General features: G+C 35.5%; 1 protein-coding gene across 1 annotated transcript in view; it reads left to right on the top strand.

Moving 5' to 3' along the window:
- The window catches only part of LOC146004737 (uncharacterized), a 105,305-nt gene that overhangs the window by 15,867 nt on the left and 72,008 nt on the right, over positions 1-17,430 (top strand). The window contains exons 4-9 of the mRNA XM_083143699.1: positions 3,636-3,766; positions 5,508-5,613; positions 7,865-8,141; positions 10,052-10,105; positions 11,997-12,090; positions 13,585-13,682. Coding sequence (XP_082999825.1) covers positions 3,636-3,766; positions 5,508-5,613; positions 7,865-8,141; positions 10,052-10,105; positions 11,997-12,090; positions 13,585-13,682 — 760 coding nt within the window. The remainder of the gene's footprint in view (positions 1-3,635; positions 3,767-5,507; positions 5,614-7,864; positions 8,142-10,051; positions 10,106-11,996; positions 12,091-13,584; positions 13,683-17,430) is intronic.

Genomic DNA, 17,430 nt, shown 5'->3' with positions numbered 1-17,430 from the left:
TCAATCATTTGCATGATTACATTTCGATCATAAATATTACAAATTATAACATGAATGTGAAGGTACAACTTCTATGGGTCTAAATATTATTAAAATAACTAACCAATATGCAGTTCACTATTATCTATTTCCAATTCCATTATATCCATTGCTACATAGTGACTATTGATTCTCGTTGCTAGAGCAACGTTAGAATTCCAAAAAAAATTACCTAATTTATACAGCGTATAGCGCAATAAATAACATAAAACATAATTGACGTTGTGCAAGGTAGTTATCATACATTTTTTAACTGTTATTTGAAAGTGACTTGTATAATATGAAATTAATAATTTCAATAAACAGATAACTTTATTGTACGGATTCACAAGACCGTTACAACTAATAGTAAATACCACATAAGTATAAATATCACTTGATCATGTAATCATGATCATCATCATTTGATCATTCTACTTCATAACACAAGATGTACTGGATTCCGGGATTGAAACATCTGCACTGGTGTTTATTGATATAAATGCAGTGTAAAATTTAATAATCTTATCTTGCCTCAATGCTATTTCAGAGAGTTTTTGTATGTAGTAAATAAGAAATCAATAATTTGATCAGTGAATCACAATGTGGAAATACCCAAGAGTGTTCATGTTTTGTTGACAAAGATTAATATATTCTCCAGATGGCACAGCATTTGGCTATTTCAGCTTCTTTGATAGACTGTTACTTCAATTTTCTGTATTAATGCTACTTTTATATTGTGTGAAGCTAACATCAAATGAACTCATATTTGATTTTTATTATAATTTCATTGTTAGCTTCAATTTCTGCTACGATTTCTCTGTTCTTCAAATGATATAGCACTGATAATACTTACTTTCCTAGGTCAGAGAGAATTTAATTTTATGAAGTGCATCTTGAAAGTAATGTCTTCTCCTCAATATGTTTGAATTTTTTTACTTCTTTTAATAGAACTGCCCTGACATGTAGTGTGTTACCACTGTGTAGATATATTTATTTTTCAAATTCGCATGTAAACAACATGGATGAAAGAGCAAAGCAAAGAGCAATCACTGAATTTCTAAAAAGAGAGGAATGTATGGGTCCATAGAACCACTGAAAACTCAGGGGAGTCTATGGAGATGAAGCAATCCCCCGCAGTATTTTTTCTCAGAGTAAGATTTCATATCTTGCTCTTCAGTCATAGAAACGTGTTTTATTTTTTAATATTTCTATTATTATTGTAAAAAAAGGTAAAAAAGGTAAAGTGCTCCCCTGTGCTTAGCACCACGCCATGAAGGCGTATAGGGGGTGTGGGGGTAACGCCCCACACTTTCTTGATCCGGTCGTGAGTGGGGGTGATGTGATCAGCATCACGCCCCTGACCGCCTTTACCCCCCAGGGTTTCCCCCAGGTACCCATGTTATTCGACGCTGGGTGGGCGCCGGGGCCGCTTCCATCGTTAGAAAAGTTCCCGGATTTGAACCGGCCGGGGATCGAACCCGGGACCTTGAGCATGGTAGTCAGACGCGTTACCGACTGAGCCACCGCGGCCACTCTATTATTTCAATTTATTTTCATTTTTTTATTTGTAAAGTACAATAATAATAATCTATTATTATTGTACTTTACAAATAAAAAAATGAAAATAAATTGAAAATGCTTTGGTGCTATGTACAAGTTCTAACTCCAGTCTGCTGCCTAGATAGAAACTGAATTCACGTTGCTTCCTTTCCACGATCATTTATCACTTTGTTGATGAAGACTTTGTTGTCTTTTTGTACTCTTTCACAAAGCACAGATATCGAACAAATACCACTTTAGTTACTATCCTTTAAGGTACCTGTTATCAATGTTTTTACCTGCCGAAGGTTACTGTAAAAAAAAGAAAAAAAATCAAGATGATGGGGTATGAGCTATGAAGATCAGATCCCGATTTGGGGAAGTTATTTTCTAACTTTTCGTAATCCCGAACAGCCGAGAAATACCAAAGATCTTATTTAAGATAGGGTAATTCTTGATATTTCCTGCAGAGAAAGTGTCTGAAATATCTTGAAGTTAACAGTGATTATTCCAGAAGTGAAAAAACAAAGACTTGAAAAGGAAATAGTGTGTAGCAACAATTCGAGAATTTCATCGCATAAGTAAATTTTGAAAATTTCCCGTCCAGGAAATTTTCCGACTTTGTCAGGAAATGACGAATCTTTTCTGTCCCGAATATCAGGATTATTAATGCTCCCTCCGCAATCCCGTCCCTATCAAATATTTTTCCTCTTGCACACCTCTTCCCCAGTCAACAAGATTCTAATGTATCTTGGGCCTCCCCGATGGCGCAGTGGTATCATCGTTGCCTTGTACTCAAGGGGTCCCTGGCTCGATACCCGGTGGAGGTACAAGTGGCTCGGATCCCACTTTAAACTGTAGGTCCAGTCCCGATTAGCCTTACTGTGCATAGCCATACTGTGGACTTAAAACACCAACCAACCAAACTAATGTTTCTGGTGAAAACATTCTTTCATTATATTGTTGTGTATGACAGTTAATTGTTGTAACTGACAGCCTGTAAATTGCAGAAAAGAACATTATTTTTAACATTGTGATTCTTATAGAACCGGCCCTACAAAATGAGCTGTTATGTGAATTATACCATGTAGATATTAACGTAATTCATACATGACGTACGTACCTTGGATAGTGTACTGTTGATTGTGATCAGAGAATGTGTTGGAAGTATCCGCCGTTTTCAAGGAGGCACGCCTCTACCCGCGTTTGCATATTCGCCGCAACTCTCTGCAGTGTTTCTCCGATGATGTTCCAGATTTCAGCAGAAATGTTGTCCTTTAAAGCTTCTAACGTTCGCGGTTTGTTTACATACACCCGGCGTACGTCACAATCTTGCAGATGTGTAGGTCTGGTTGGAATAAACCATTGCCATCAGGTAACCCCATAGGTAGCAATCCATTCGTGTGAGAGGTCAGGGGACCTCCCGGGCCACTCAACGGGACCTCGCCGACCTACTCACCTCCCCGAAAAATGGTCATCATACATTTGTCTTATGGTTCCTGACTTTCACTCACCCTGTACTTTAATAAAGTGCAACGATAAACAGCGCCCACTATGTACAGCCATTGAAGAAGCTATTAGAAAGAAAATAAGTGATATTATACTTCATAATGTTGTGTTACACCATGATAATGCCTATCCACACACCTCAATGGGGATTTCACAGGCTATTGCCGAAATGGGATGGTCTGTGATGCCCCAAACCCCTTACAGATCGGATTTGGCTTCCTCAGACGTTTCACTGTTTACCCTTCAGAAAACACCCTTCGTGGGGAATATTTCGACGATTGGAAGACGCTTAACTGGCTGTGATATGGTGGCGTGAAACTACTGCCACAGGAACTTTTCCAAAATGAATTCAAAAATGGGTTTAAAGATAGCGGAAATGTATACCAAATGAGGAGCAATACTTTCATTAGGCCTACATTATTCACAACTCTTGATAGAATTTGGCACCAAGTTTCACATTGTTCCTATTACAAATAAACTTTTTATAATGGAGGTGGCATTAACTTCAGGACGACACTTGAATTATTATTTAGTAATAACTATACTTTGAAATTACCCATTTTTAGGTTATGTTAACTGGCGAGGAGAGATATTTTAACAGTACAATAACAATTCCTATATGTTGTTACATGCCCAGAGTTATATGGACAGGCAATGGGCTATGTTATGGGTTCAACACTGAACTAGGAGACGAGCAGTAAGTACAGACATTGTAGTTATTAAATTGTCATTACTTATTAGCTTGATAACTTAACTTTTTCAAGACGAGAAGAAAACAAGTGTGTAAGCATACTCCAGAATTCCTATGGTGTAAGTCCTGGAGCTTTCCTAGCGACGAATGATGAAAGGAGTCTATACATTTTAATAATATTGGAGTAGATTGCTATTTTGTTATCACTTTGTAAAAATTATCAACCCGGTATATTGGTTACTGAGATAAGTTTAAAGTTAACTATGTAGAGATTCGAGTATTAATTGGATCCAGCAGAACATGCTACAGTGTAATCAAAAAGAGACGCAACGTTACATACGTGAAATCGATTTATTGTACAATATTTACAATAAGCGCTTAAAATGTTCATCATTGTGGCATTCACACAATTGAATACGGAGAATCATGTATATAAAGACAATTCTTAACATTTGCTGTGAAATTGCATCAACACAGTCTTGAATATATTCCTGCAATTCTGGAATAGTGTGGGGATGTGTTACGTAGGCAACATCCTTGAGGTAATCCCACAAGAAAATGTCGGGTGGTGATAAATCTGGAGAATGAGCTGGCCAGGACCCCCAGAGATTACTTGTCCATGAAAACAGTGTACCAAATACGCCATCATTGCGTTGTTGGCGATATGGGCTGTAGCACTATCCTGTTCAAACTACGTATGATGTAACCTCTCTGCCTGTTTAGTGTCAAAAAACTCTCACACCATCTGTATATATCGGTCACTGTTCACTGTGCCGTAAGGACATGCTATGAAGATGCGACTACGAGAAAAAACAAGACAAAAAATAACACAGCTAATCACATGTCTACCGCAACAATTTTACCTAATCAGCTATTTATGCAGTTTATAGCCTCAATTACAGGAGTTTTCACTTTTACTCAACATCTAACAAGCAAAAATGTAAAACAAATATTAACCATCTGCATTTCCCCATAAAGTTGTGTCTCTTTTTGATCACCCTGTATAACCAGGAATTGTTCATATTGTTATTTCATTCGTGATTGTTAAAGTGGTTTTATTTTTATTATCGTATTGTTCCGAAACACAACAATGACTTTAGAGAGTATAGCAAGAACATGCAGATGTCTAGAAGCAATGAAAAATAGAACAAATAAATTGGTTTGACAAAGGTGTTTGTTTCTATATCACGTAATGCAGTGGTACTCAAATATTTTTGTCATGTGTAACACTTTAATTTTCATTTATTTTTTCCAGTGTTATTGAAAAAGTTAAAGCACAAAAATAAATTTGTAAACAAACTGCCAAGCATTATTTTGGAGTTATTATTGTAAATCCTCAGAGCTTCTAGTGAGAAGGAAGTGCCTTCATAGCCTGACACAATTTCTTGATGTCTGGTTGTGCACTTGGAACTTTCGAGCGGAGATTCAGCTTCAAATTTAGTCTGTTTCGGTACTTGTTTTTTTTTTTTTTTTAAGGTATACCATGGATGAAAAACCACCCTCCGACCTGATTGCGTACTCCCTTCAAGTAGTTTATGTACCCCGGGGGAATACGCGTACCACAGTTTGAGAACCACTGACTTACTATATTTGATCTGGTTAGTATGTATAGGTACAGAACAATGTGGAAAACTCATTCTGATTCTACAATTTTTTATATCTTATTTGAGTTGCAATTCTCTTTCAATCATTCTTTACTAAAGTGTATATTTGTGGAATTATTCTTACTACTTTCTTCTACTTTAAGGGCCTACACGAACACCATAACCAGAACAAGTAATGTTATACAATTTGAAACGGCATACAATGATTATGCTTTAGCCACCATTGTAGATCCACAACGGACACTGAAGGTAATATTATCTGCTTAGATAACTTTTCATAAACGTTTTCTGTTTCTGAATATTTCGCTGGAATAGAAACTTCGACACATATTCTAAGAGCTTCTTTTCAATTCGATTCTTAAAGTTTATCTTTGAAATTAACTGTATCCAAAACCTAAGCATGTACGAGGGGAGAGTGAAAAGTTTTGAACCTCACATGGAAGGAGTGATGCTTGATAGTTAAAATTTTGGAAGCTGTGAGGTTTGAGTTTTAGGACAGTCTGTGAGAACTTTTATGAAATTCACATGTTTTCTTCTAATTTTTTTGTCAGGTTGAAAATGAATGAAGTGTCAGAGAAGACAGTGGCCGACAGGGTCGTGATTCGGTGTCTCTATCGGCAAGGCCTCACTGCACAGGCGCCTTTGGTCGAGTGTGGCTTCACCGCACTTCCCAATCCACCTTATTCGCCACACCTGCCCACTCAGATTTTTTTTTCCCCTGCTATGAAGATTTCACTTCGAGGAAGTCACTTCCACACGGACGAAGGCGGTCATTCAGTGGTGTGAGACTCAGGAAAAATCATTCTACCAGATTACTGTAAACAAACTGCAGCACACAATGCATGAGTGCATTGATCTGGAGGTGATTATAGAGATTATGTGATTATGTAGAGAAAACATAATGTGAAACTGTCGCTCAAACACCCCTTTCTTGTGAGGCTCAAAACTTTTCACTCTCCCCTCGTATATATTTGTGTGTGTGTCCAAATACTTCAACACGATTTATGAGGTATGGTAATGAGCGATATATAATAATTAACACCAAAGTATTCTCCAGAAATGATGTGTATTCTATGTATATTGGTTTTATAAGATATTTGAACTATACGCGTTTTGATGAATTTCAAATGAAATATTACGACGAAATAATAATCTGCTGACATATCCAAACAGTTATGTGTCAGAAAAAAACTATTTTTATTGCAAATTAGAAAATATAGAAAAGTAAGTGGTAGCCCCCATCCAGATGACACCTGTATCTGAAACGTAACTCTTGTTCTTTTCGATATTGAATGAACGAGTTAAAATTTTGGAGTGCATTCATACATGTGGCTATGTTTAATGCTTTGAAAATATGGAGACTGAAGCAAGTAATACATACAGTAATTTTCTTTGAAAATGATTTTTAGTATCAGTCAACAGGAAATTGCCTGGTTTCTTTCCTTTCCATCCTTTTCCATATCATAAGTTCTTTTCTTCCCATTCCACCTTTATTTTAATCTTGTGGTGTTATTTCTCTGTAATAATTGCATGAGTAACACTTTTTTCTGAGCCCATTATATCCCTTTCAATTTAAAGTAAAGTGAAAAAAATCTACAATTAAAGTAAGTAAAATTACCAGACAGTACACAATATTTAACTTCAAGGGTGGAAGATTGAGAAAGATGTATTATCCTGCGCCATATTTGTATGAAAATGAATCAATAGTATACCGATAATTCTCAAATTGGAAAGTTATGATACAGTAGTGCAAAATGAGATTAGCATTTCAGTGAATATATGTGGGATTAAATTTACAGAAATACCATAATTTCAAAACCGGATATCGATATGTAACAACTATCCTTTTTTTAGAAAAATTAATACACACACACACACACACACATACACACACACACACACACATATATATATATATATATATATATATATATTATTGAGCAATAAGCAGAACAAGAAGGTTAAAACTGAGAAATATCGGTGGCTAATAAAATTTTGTAAATTATCGTATATTTTCATTTCCGATGTGCCACTGGTGCGATGTTTATTATATTTAAATACAAAACTAGGTGTGTTCAATAACAAACTACTATCATACCTACCAAAGTGGTAATTTTTAATCTTTACTTCTCGTTGAATTTTGAAGCAGTAGTAAATTAACATGGTTTCATTTTCACATCATAATTGCATTTTACACTTTAACAAACAGTGCATATTAAGTATTTTTGGCTGAAAGGTTTGAAGACAATTTTATGTAGGTAATACTTTTTAGAATATTATTTGATTAGTTTGGATATTTTTAAGTATGCCAAAAACATTGTAAAAGTCAGGGAAATCCCTAAGGCCGCTCTCTAAGGGCCCTGTAGTAAATTGATACAAGCATACATTTTCAACTTGTTATGCTATGTGCTTTATACTAGTCATGGAAAAAAAAACTTTCAACATAGTGTCTTGTGCGGGATGTATATCTTTCCACGACTGTACATTAAATATCTTCCAGATGTTTTTGCATACTCCATTTGATTATCCAAAGACGACAGACCTCCTGGACCACATACAAGATTACATGCATAAAACTTGGTACTACACAGTGGATGCAATTGTGAGCACGCCAGCAGTGAGAAATGTTCGTCCGAAACAAAGGAAATGCTACTTCAAAGATGAAAGAAAGCTTCTAACGAGTAAATACTATTCTTACAAAGCTTGTCAGATGGACCAGAAGTTAAATTTGAACTTAAAATACTGTGGCTGTGCACCTCATTATTTCACACTAGAAGGTAAGTAACAATTTTGCATATTAACACCATTAATGGTGAATTTAACCATGTAATGCATTGTGTTTCACATTGAAGTAAACGTATGAATTCAAGCAGAATACAGTGATTTGACTCCTGCCAGCAAAATACAGGATAAATTCACAATCAGACAAAAGGCTTAGTAAATATAGCCTTTCCATCCAAATCTAGGAATTATATCATTGATAGGAGTCCAGGAGGAAGACCGAAATGAGTGTCGTTTCACCATCTTAGATCGTGAATATCAGTCAAAAATTTCACAATCAAAATATATTAAATTCATTATTTTAGTTTACTGGAAGAATAAATATTCTCGTAACAGGAACGTCAGAATTTGATATTCAAGCAGCGCCTGAGTAATAGGCACTTTTCCTGATATAAATTATTGATTACTTCTGGAAAAAAAAAACTTGCAAATAGTCTTGGGTTATCTAAACACAATACCAGTTTTACATTCCTGTCTTCTCCTTGCGTGCTTTGGGAAGGAGTTTTTAAACTCTTATGCTGAATTTTATCAAGGAAAAATCTTAGAGTTTGAGAAGTTCTAAATTCTAAATTTTAATCACAGAATTGTTATCAATTCATATAAGCTGGACATACCAAATAATTTATCTTTACAGAACAGTAATGACGGAGCAAAATGTTATTCTTTCTAACATTTTTAAGAATTTTAATAACATTCTGTAATAATCAATTTCGTAAATATCAAAATTTACCAATATCCATCCACGTGTTAAATTCGGGTACATTTATGCACTAAACCACTACAAAAGTACAAATAGTACAATTAACATTAACAGAATAGTGTATTATTATTAGAACTATGTATGTTATTGCTTATTTATATAATAATTTGTAGAATTAGTCGCCCCAACCATTCTTTATTTGTTATTTTTAGGTTTCTATAGTTTTCCCCATATTTTTGCTTTCAAAGACCATTAACTTTGCTTCAGTTGTTAATGTTAGAGTCCATATTTCATATACATATTTAGCATATTATTTAACAAACAAAATCCATATGAACTTGTGTCTAGTTTATATGTCTGCCAAGGAAGCCTATCAATAAGTATACCACCCCTCAATTAACAGTTTGAGTAGACTCCCCATTCTTTAAAATTAATTATTCTTTCAAAATAATGGATGTTCGTTAACTGCTTTACTTGCTGGTTTTGAGTTGGTCTATTTTACTTTGCTTTTATGTCACTTTTGATTAAGTTCGACGAGTGATGAATGGATACTCACAAACATGCATGATCAGTCCGGGATTCGAACCCGAGTCCCCTGGCGATGTACTAACCACTTCGCCAAGGAGACCGGCTTTTACTCGTATATTTATGTTTTTGTTATTTCGCGTTGCTTTCCCGCCACTGTTTGCCTAATGCGAACCATGAGGATGAGAAATGATATGATGGGAAAGGGACATTCACAAAGAACATCCGGGGTGTAAAGGGGTGACCCTTGTATGACTGTGTGTGTGTGTTGTCCTGTGTTTTGACCTTGCTTGTGTCGAGTGCCCATTTACAGCCTTAGCTTTTAACTGAAGTCAGAATATTTTAGTATCCGACATTATAGTTGTGCTCTTAGTCAAGGTAAGGAGCTTGACCACGTATCATGTGAAGGGTGTAAAAATAGCCTAAGTGCTGACGCACCCAAAATTTTAAACTCAATCAATCAAAGCAAAGAACATCCATACCCACGCCGGGAATTGAACGTGGGAACTTTTGTTTACCACTTAACACTCTCGGAGCACAAAATGTCAAGTGCTGGCTGCCAATAAGAACTCTCTAAGGAGAAAAAATATTTTTATTCACATTTTAATGCATATTGTAAGTACCAAATGTGTAGAATATATTTTCATTCTTTATATTTATCCACAAACATAATATTTTTAGGGAACGTCAAGGAATGCGATGTCATTGGATTATTATGTACTGCAGACTATCAAGGTGGGTACTGAACTTCTCTTTCTTTTAGAAAAAGCTTGGTATAGAACTGAAGCGTTTCTTTTCTAAAACAGACATTGCAATCAGGCCACAAGGAATTTAAATGATCACATTTTAAAGTATTGGTAATGAAAGATGTCCACATTTGCTTAATTCTCTCTTTGCTTTCATTTCATTTAATTAGGTTTAATTTGAAAGAAAAAAATTAAATGGTATTCATAATTTTTAGACCCTGCATTTGTATGTAATTAAACATTCCATTCCTTTCTAGATACATACCTTGAACACGAAAATGTCAACGAATTATATAACTGACATGGTTTTGCATAAGTTTTATGTTACATATCTTTATATATTTGCCAGGATACTACATATTTTACATATTTGCTAAATTACTTTACATGTAACAACGTATTTCGGAAATTCTTTCCTGTCTTCATCGTTTTTCCTATATTTTCGATCTCGGAAACATGATGAAGAAAATTTGTGGCTCATGTGATGTCATATTTTCTAATCAATTGGATGAATTGTGCTTACTGTCACCTAAAATTGACTGCCAAGTCGAAAGACAGGATGAAGACAAAAATGTAAGAATAAAGAACGGGAACTGTTATTTATCGGAATATGCTAGATCCCCTCCTCCCCCGACCCGTCTCTTTATGGTTACATATTTTCGTTTCGCTTTTAGATATAAGCAAAGGATCTAGATTCTAGAAATTTGTCATCGGTGCACATGAAATCAACTTCCTGTACGTAGCGAGTTGGTGAATTTTTCACCAAAACCAAAGTATAAAGAAACAATCTTCATTCATTAGGAGATAGGCGGCGTAGTCCTTTCCGTAAAATATGCCGAACTGTCAGTTACGGGACACCAAGTTTATTGCAGCCTCTTGCAGTTGATTCTCAAGGACTATGTTGAAAACACCAGGGTACCCATAATTTTCTTCGGAGGGGAGTGCTGAACTTGTGAAACTGGATAGTGCAATCGGTGATCATTTCAAAGGTTCCATTACTGCTTTCAATTGATTTTTTTTTCTAATTTCGCTAAGCTGCAGTCCGTTCAGCACCCCCTCTGCTTACGCTAGTGGTTGGAAAGTATCTCTAACCTGGACCCTTTGCACTCGGGGGAAGAAACATAAAACTCAAGGACTTCAAAAGTGAATGTTGTATAAATCAAACATGATGGGGTTTGAATGAACCATCAACATCAAGTCAAGCCTCTCCATATGTTCCTGGTCTTCTACCACTCCTCTCTTTCCACGGTGTTCCAATCTTATCTTCTTCTCCTAACACACTCTGCTATCTGCTCTTTCCACCGACATCTTGGTCTCCACCTTGGTTTTATTCCCACTCCTTGTGCATGATAAGTTCTTTACTGGTAGTCTTTCTGCATTCATCCTCTTCATGTGTCCGAACCATCTCATCTGTGCCTGATCTATCCTGTCCTGAAGCTTCACCACACCCACTGTCTGTCCGATCTCCTCATTCCTTATTCTATCCCTTCAAGTCTTTCCCAATATAATCCTTTAGAATTTCATCTCCACTGCCTGCATCTTTCTTTTGTGTCTCTCCGTCATTGTCCAAGTCTCTGTTCCAAACATAATTATCTGCACATAGTATGTTTCATATATTACCTTCTTGCATTACATAGATACATACATCTCTGTTCCATATTAACCTTCGAACGCTTTGATACAGTCCACCACCGATTTGTCCTCTCCTGTTTACCTCCTCATCTATTCCTCAACTTCTCTCAATTATGCTTCCTAGATATTTGAATGAATGAAGATATTAAATAAAATATTTGTTTAAATGCAAGAGGAGCTGATACTTTTGCGTTTACTGCTAACATTATGTAACATCGTCCTTATATTATGTATTAATTCTGTTTCAGATTTAATACATAATGAAGCACAAATTAACGGCTTATGTTACCAAACTTGTGAAGAACAACGGTATTTTGCTTACGAGGAGCCATGGGATAGGGAGTAAGTAATGTCAATAAATGACCTTTTACTAAAAAGGTTCAGAAAAGCTCGTATCGTCTGTTTGGAATACAGTAAAAATTAAGTTTTTAATTGCAATCTGGATTCTAATTGCTCTTCCATATGGGTTATAAAAGTTCCCTTTTGGATTATTCTATTTTCATAAAATACTCCTAACCAGAGATGTGATTTATTCATGGGAAAACTGTTAAATAAGGAATCTGTAATCATATCTGTACTGAAGGGAGAAAAACATTCAGCAGAAAATGAATTTTTTTGTTGTTTTATTTGAGGAAACATATATTAAAGTCAGAGTGAACTGGTCATGATATTCTACAAATGTAGAAGTGCTTTTCTCCAGAAAACGATGGTCCGATCTAATGACTAGTAAAGTATTCTTCCTGAATTTATAAACGTTACATAGACAAGATTTCTCTGCGAACATTCATCATCAATTTCAATGAAAATTGTATTGTATTATTTATTTATTTATTGAGAAAATTTTAGATACAGCACAGGTGGCCATTTTACACTGAAATTGTCAACAATGAAAACATAATAATAATAATAATAATAATAATAATAATCAAAAAGATATTAAGAAAAAATAAATTGCAATCTTGTAGCCAGAAACTTAACGGAGACAACAAAATGTTTTCTTTCAATATTTTAGAAAGTTAATAAGCTCACAATGAAGAAAATTGTGGGAAAGCACAACTTGCAGCAGAGGAAATAAACTAACAAATCTAGAATTTTGATTTGATTTATCTCATTCAGCGTCGCTTTTCTTCACTTTTGGTTAATCGCAATGACGAGGATGAGTGACGAAATTGATGAAGTGAGACTCACAAAGAAGACCCATGGCTAGGCCGTAGTTCGAAGCCGACACCTCTGGCATCGTAGCGCATTGTTCTCACCAATCCGTCATGGAGGTCGGCCACGAATCTAGGGGAGAAGTTGTTTTCGGCCTCTGTCATAGGCTATTTTAGTTAACTTTTTTGTGTTAAGAGAAAACTAAGAAGTGATTCCTATCACCGTACAAACAATTCAGGTATTCTTATCCTTGGATAATGATGGTAATTCTTATATACGTAGTGTAATGACTTCGGATCATCGTTGTCATTTCTTCTGATGTTTACATAGAAAAGAATCTTGGTATCTCAGTATATTTCCGTAAAATAACAATGCGTAATAGATATTTCTTAAGGGATGTTGATAATGTTTACTGAAGGACAGTTTAAACTTAAGTATTAAACCTTACAAGAGCTTTGAATAACAAACCCCTATCTTTCAGTTTTGTAGAGTTTCTATAAAATGAACATTTACTTTTAAATATCCATATCCTAGAGTTATTAATACATATGACAACTTTATTATGAACAATTTCTAGAAATGAAAACTGTTTTAGATGTTCACAATAAAAAACTGAATGCAAAATAACAACCACAAACTGTTCGTTGAGTGTGACAATATTAATTATGTCAAATTATATTTCAGCAATCTAAAACACCGCATAACAATTACACTTAGATACTTTCCATACGCTGAAACCAGGTGGAAAAGAAACGTCATGTATGGATCTATGGAGCTACTTGGTGAGTAATTTTCTTGAAATTTTTAACATACATTTTTTGGAACCATTTTTATTGTAATCAAAATGGCATGTTCCATACCATTTGTTGCTTAAACGTTTTGATCAAACAAAAACTTGATTAAATGAATGCAAATAAATCAAATCAAAAGCTATGTGTAAGTATGCAACACATTCAAACTCATAATAAAGATTAAATATGATAAAACCAGAGCGTATAGAAGGAATAGTGTGCACACACTCCCTGAGTTGCCGTGGTCCACCGCCTAGATGGCAGTGGTGACGTTTGAGACGGCGCGGAAGATGCTCGCGTTGCTTACATAACTAACTACATAAGAAACAAAAATGCATGTTACTTACGTTTGGAGAAGAGCTCAGCAACTGGATAGTTTGGAGAATTTCCGAGATGATTTTGCTGTCTTCGAGGCACTTAATTCCTTTCTTATCTCCTTGGTGCGGAAGAAAAATCGACATTTCAGATAGTGAAATATGAGTTAAAGTAGCGTACTTAGCATATGATCTTCACAGAATCCTAATTGCGAAGTTTTTACAGCAATTATATTTAAATTGTCAAAACACTCAACAAATATATCAGCCCATAAACTATTAGTGCAAGATAACTTTTCTGCAACAACTTCTTCCATTCGTAAAAGCACATCATAAACACTTTTCGATGCATAGGTAAGGTAATTACAGCCGTCGCCCGAACCATAGTCTTGGATTAGCGTTAGTGAGGCAAGTACATTAGTAGGTTCCCAGTGCAGAAAAGTTGTACACAGTTTACAATCCGTCACTTTTGAAATATATCGCACTGTGTATCCTGCCAAATGATACACCAAGTATTCTTTACCAACACTTTGTTAATTTAAGTTCGGTATGTTGTTTTCCCAGTCCGGTATTTGAATTTCATCTTCAACAATGGAAATTTTTTACCTTATTTTATTTTCAGCTTGCTTCTTCACCAAAAGATTTCTATTTTCGGTTGCTCTGCCAGAGTTCGCATTTGATTAACAAAATATGTCAGAGGAGATTCAGTCCTGTATTCAGAGTTTTCGCCCGAGAAGAAAGCAAGTTTTGCTGGTACGTAAATTGATTGCAGCATATGGAAGTGCAGAAAATCCACTGTTGAGGGATGATCATCACAAGTGAACGACCGCAATTTCGATTATCTCTAAGGACAGAATTCCATTTTTTTAAAGTTGAATGTGCTTCGGATCCTTTATATAGTTCCTGTGCAGGAGTTAATGAATTTAATGCGTCAACCAGGCAGTTTAGGTCCCTTGTGAAATTTGCCGTTGTTTCACTGCCTTCTAACCCCTCTGCATTAATACATTTTATTCCATTAGCCACAGATCTGCTGAACAGCTGCAGTGCGAGTGAGTCTTACATTCATTCGTTGGAATGAATTCGGATCCAAATGAGCAGATGTCACTTTGTAGCAAGCTTTCATACCGGAAAATTGAGTAGATGAATCATGTTCATACACTTTTCTGTAAAATTAATAATCAACAATATCACCATTATAGTACACCTGCACTTTATCATGGAAGTTAGTTCTTATGCATTTAAATATAGGTGGTGCGTCTGAAAATGCCCAAAGCGTTCTACTAGAGTCAGCTGGATTGGGTATAGAGCACTTAAGATTGTTTCTGTTTCCGGAAATTCCTAAGTATTTCCATAACTTTCTGTTAGATTGGCTACCGTCAGATGTAAAACCAATAATTCTGACCCCTGCTTTTTCCAAATGTATGATAACCTGGATAAATATTTTTGTGAGAATGTCACCAGGGGTGGCATTCCTACTAGCATATACTGCTATGGGTTGAATCCAATTATACAGAAAAGGAACAAACATAAAAACTAGAGCATGATTTGCTAATTGATTCTTGCTTTCGTCTGGAGTAAGATTTCCCAAATTAACAAAGCCGTCTATTTTTAAGGAATTCTAGTTAAACTGAATTGCTTCCCTAAGTTTAACTTCATCAAAAATCAGCATTCCGCTACGCTCATTCTCATTCTTTTCACTAAAAAAAATGTATTATAGCGTCGATGGCATGGGAATTTACGCCATAAGGACATTTAAGACCCTTCACCAATTTTCTCAAGTGAGCTTCAGAAGGCAAGGTGATGCAAACAGTGTCTATACCCCTTGGGGGACTTAATTTTTAAAAGAAGAGAATCCAGTATAAACTCAGAACTGTATCTCATTACTATCTTACTTTTCAGTTGGCATTTCTTTAAGATTGTATCAATTACATTTTTTTTTATTTTTGCTAGGACACGCGAACTGTTTTGACTGTGTGACCGTTTTCTTTAATTTAGTATCTTTAACGCCTCTTTCAAACAAATTTCCTTTAGCCTGTGCGACCTTTAGCTTATTGTGCGTTCTAATTAAATTTCGTTTCTGATTCTTAAGTTTTTTCTTTAGCCATGCTATTGTATTGCTAGCATCCGCGGTGTGAAGCAAATCATCCTCTATTGATAAGCTTAATGATACATTGCGACTACTACTTACTTCATTATCATCTGTCCGCAAGGATTTCCTTTTCATTGGAGATTTTCGCTTCTTAACTGTCTTAGAGAGGTATTTCGGCAGATTAGGAAATATATAAGGAACTGCTTCTGGTTTTAATTTCCACCTTTGTCGTGGAATTTCTACTGTTTCGCCATCCACTATGAACGAATCCACTTTCACTAAAAAGTCAGTGGAAAAATGAATATCACACACATAACAATTATGACTTAGTTTTTTATCTTTTCTAGCGATGGCAATCTCACATTTTGAGAAACCATTACTGACTTTAGGTGGCCTAAAAAAATGTCTACTACCTGAAGAACAGCGGTCATATCCAGATCTACAGCCGGGTACGAAACACGTAGGCATCTTGTAGTTTTCGCTTGCTGCTGTCTCAAACAATAATAATGCGTTGAACACAACACAAACTAGTCACAACGGATCAATCACAAATCTAACGACACTAAACTGAATAACGTAACAACGTTGTCATTAATAAAAGTGCACAATGTTATTCTAGCACAACAAAACACAACGCTCTACATAAAGCGCGGCCGCACTGCAAGCGAAGGTGCTGCCAGTGTTTCGGTGGAACACCGCTATATTCACTTGGCTTACGGCTCACTTTCTCTTCTATACTCTCTGATAATACGATGTAATTTTAATCAAACTTCGTGTAATATCTTGGAAAACAACAAGCATGTAAACTATAAGTGTAGTTTCTTAGAACTGCCAATGCAATGTCATTAGTGAAAAATACCTTCTATATAAGTAGTTATTCAGTTCGACCATCTATGGAATGATGCTTCTAAGGTTAACAGACAACTCATTTATCGTATATAACTGACAGTGTTGAAAATTATTCAACCTTTGCTTTAGAACTATCTACTCAAACATGATTGTAAATTCAGGAATAGCTGAATAACCTTTGTATGTAACAAAGGCTTACATCCGATCTTTGACAATATATACCATGGTCTTAGAAAAGAATCCGTGGAATAACATTCCTGGTCCTTCCACTGATCACTTTACATTTGATGGCAATCCCAGCAACAGCTCAGATTCTACTTGATAATCCTTTTGAAGCTCTAGAGGCATCACCCTATGTCCTCTCTTCTTGTTCGATACTGTCCAAAGTGTATAAAGAATCCGAGGTCCTGTTGCTATTCATTCCATAGGCATTAAATACTTAAAAAATACGTCAGATGGATTCTTCGTACCACTAATGTGGAATAGG

The sequence above is a fragment of the Lepisma saccharinum genome, chromosome 22 (genome assembly GCF_977018435.1).
Source record: "Lepisma saccharinum chromosome 22, izLepSacc3.1, whole genome shotgun sequence".
NCBI lineage: Eukaryota > Metazoa > Arthropoda > Insecta > Zygentoma > Lepismatidae > Lepisma > Lepisma saccharinum.
The sequence above is the reverse complement of the archived record's forward strand: the minus strand, read 5'-3'. Positions and strand labels throughout refer to the sequence as shown.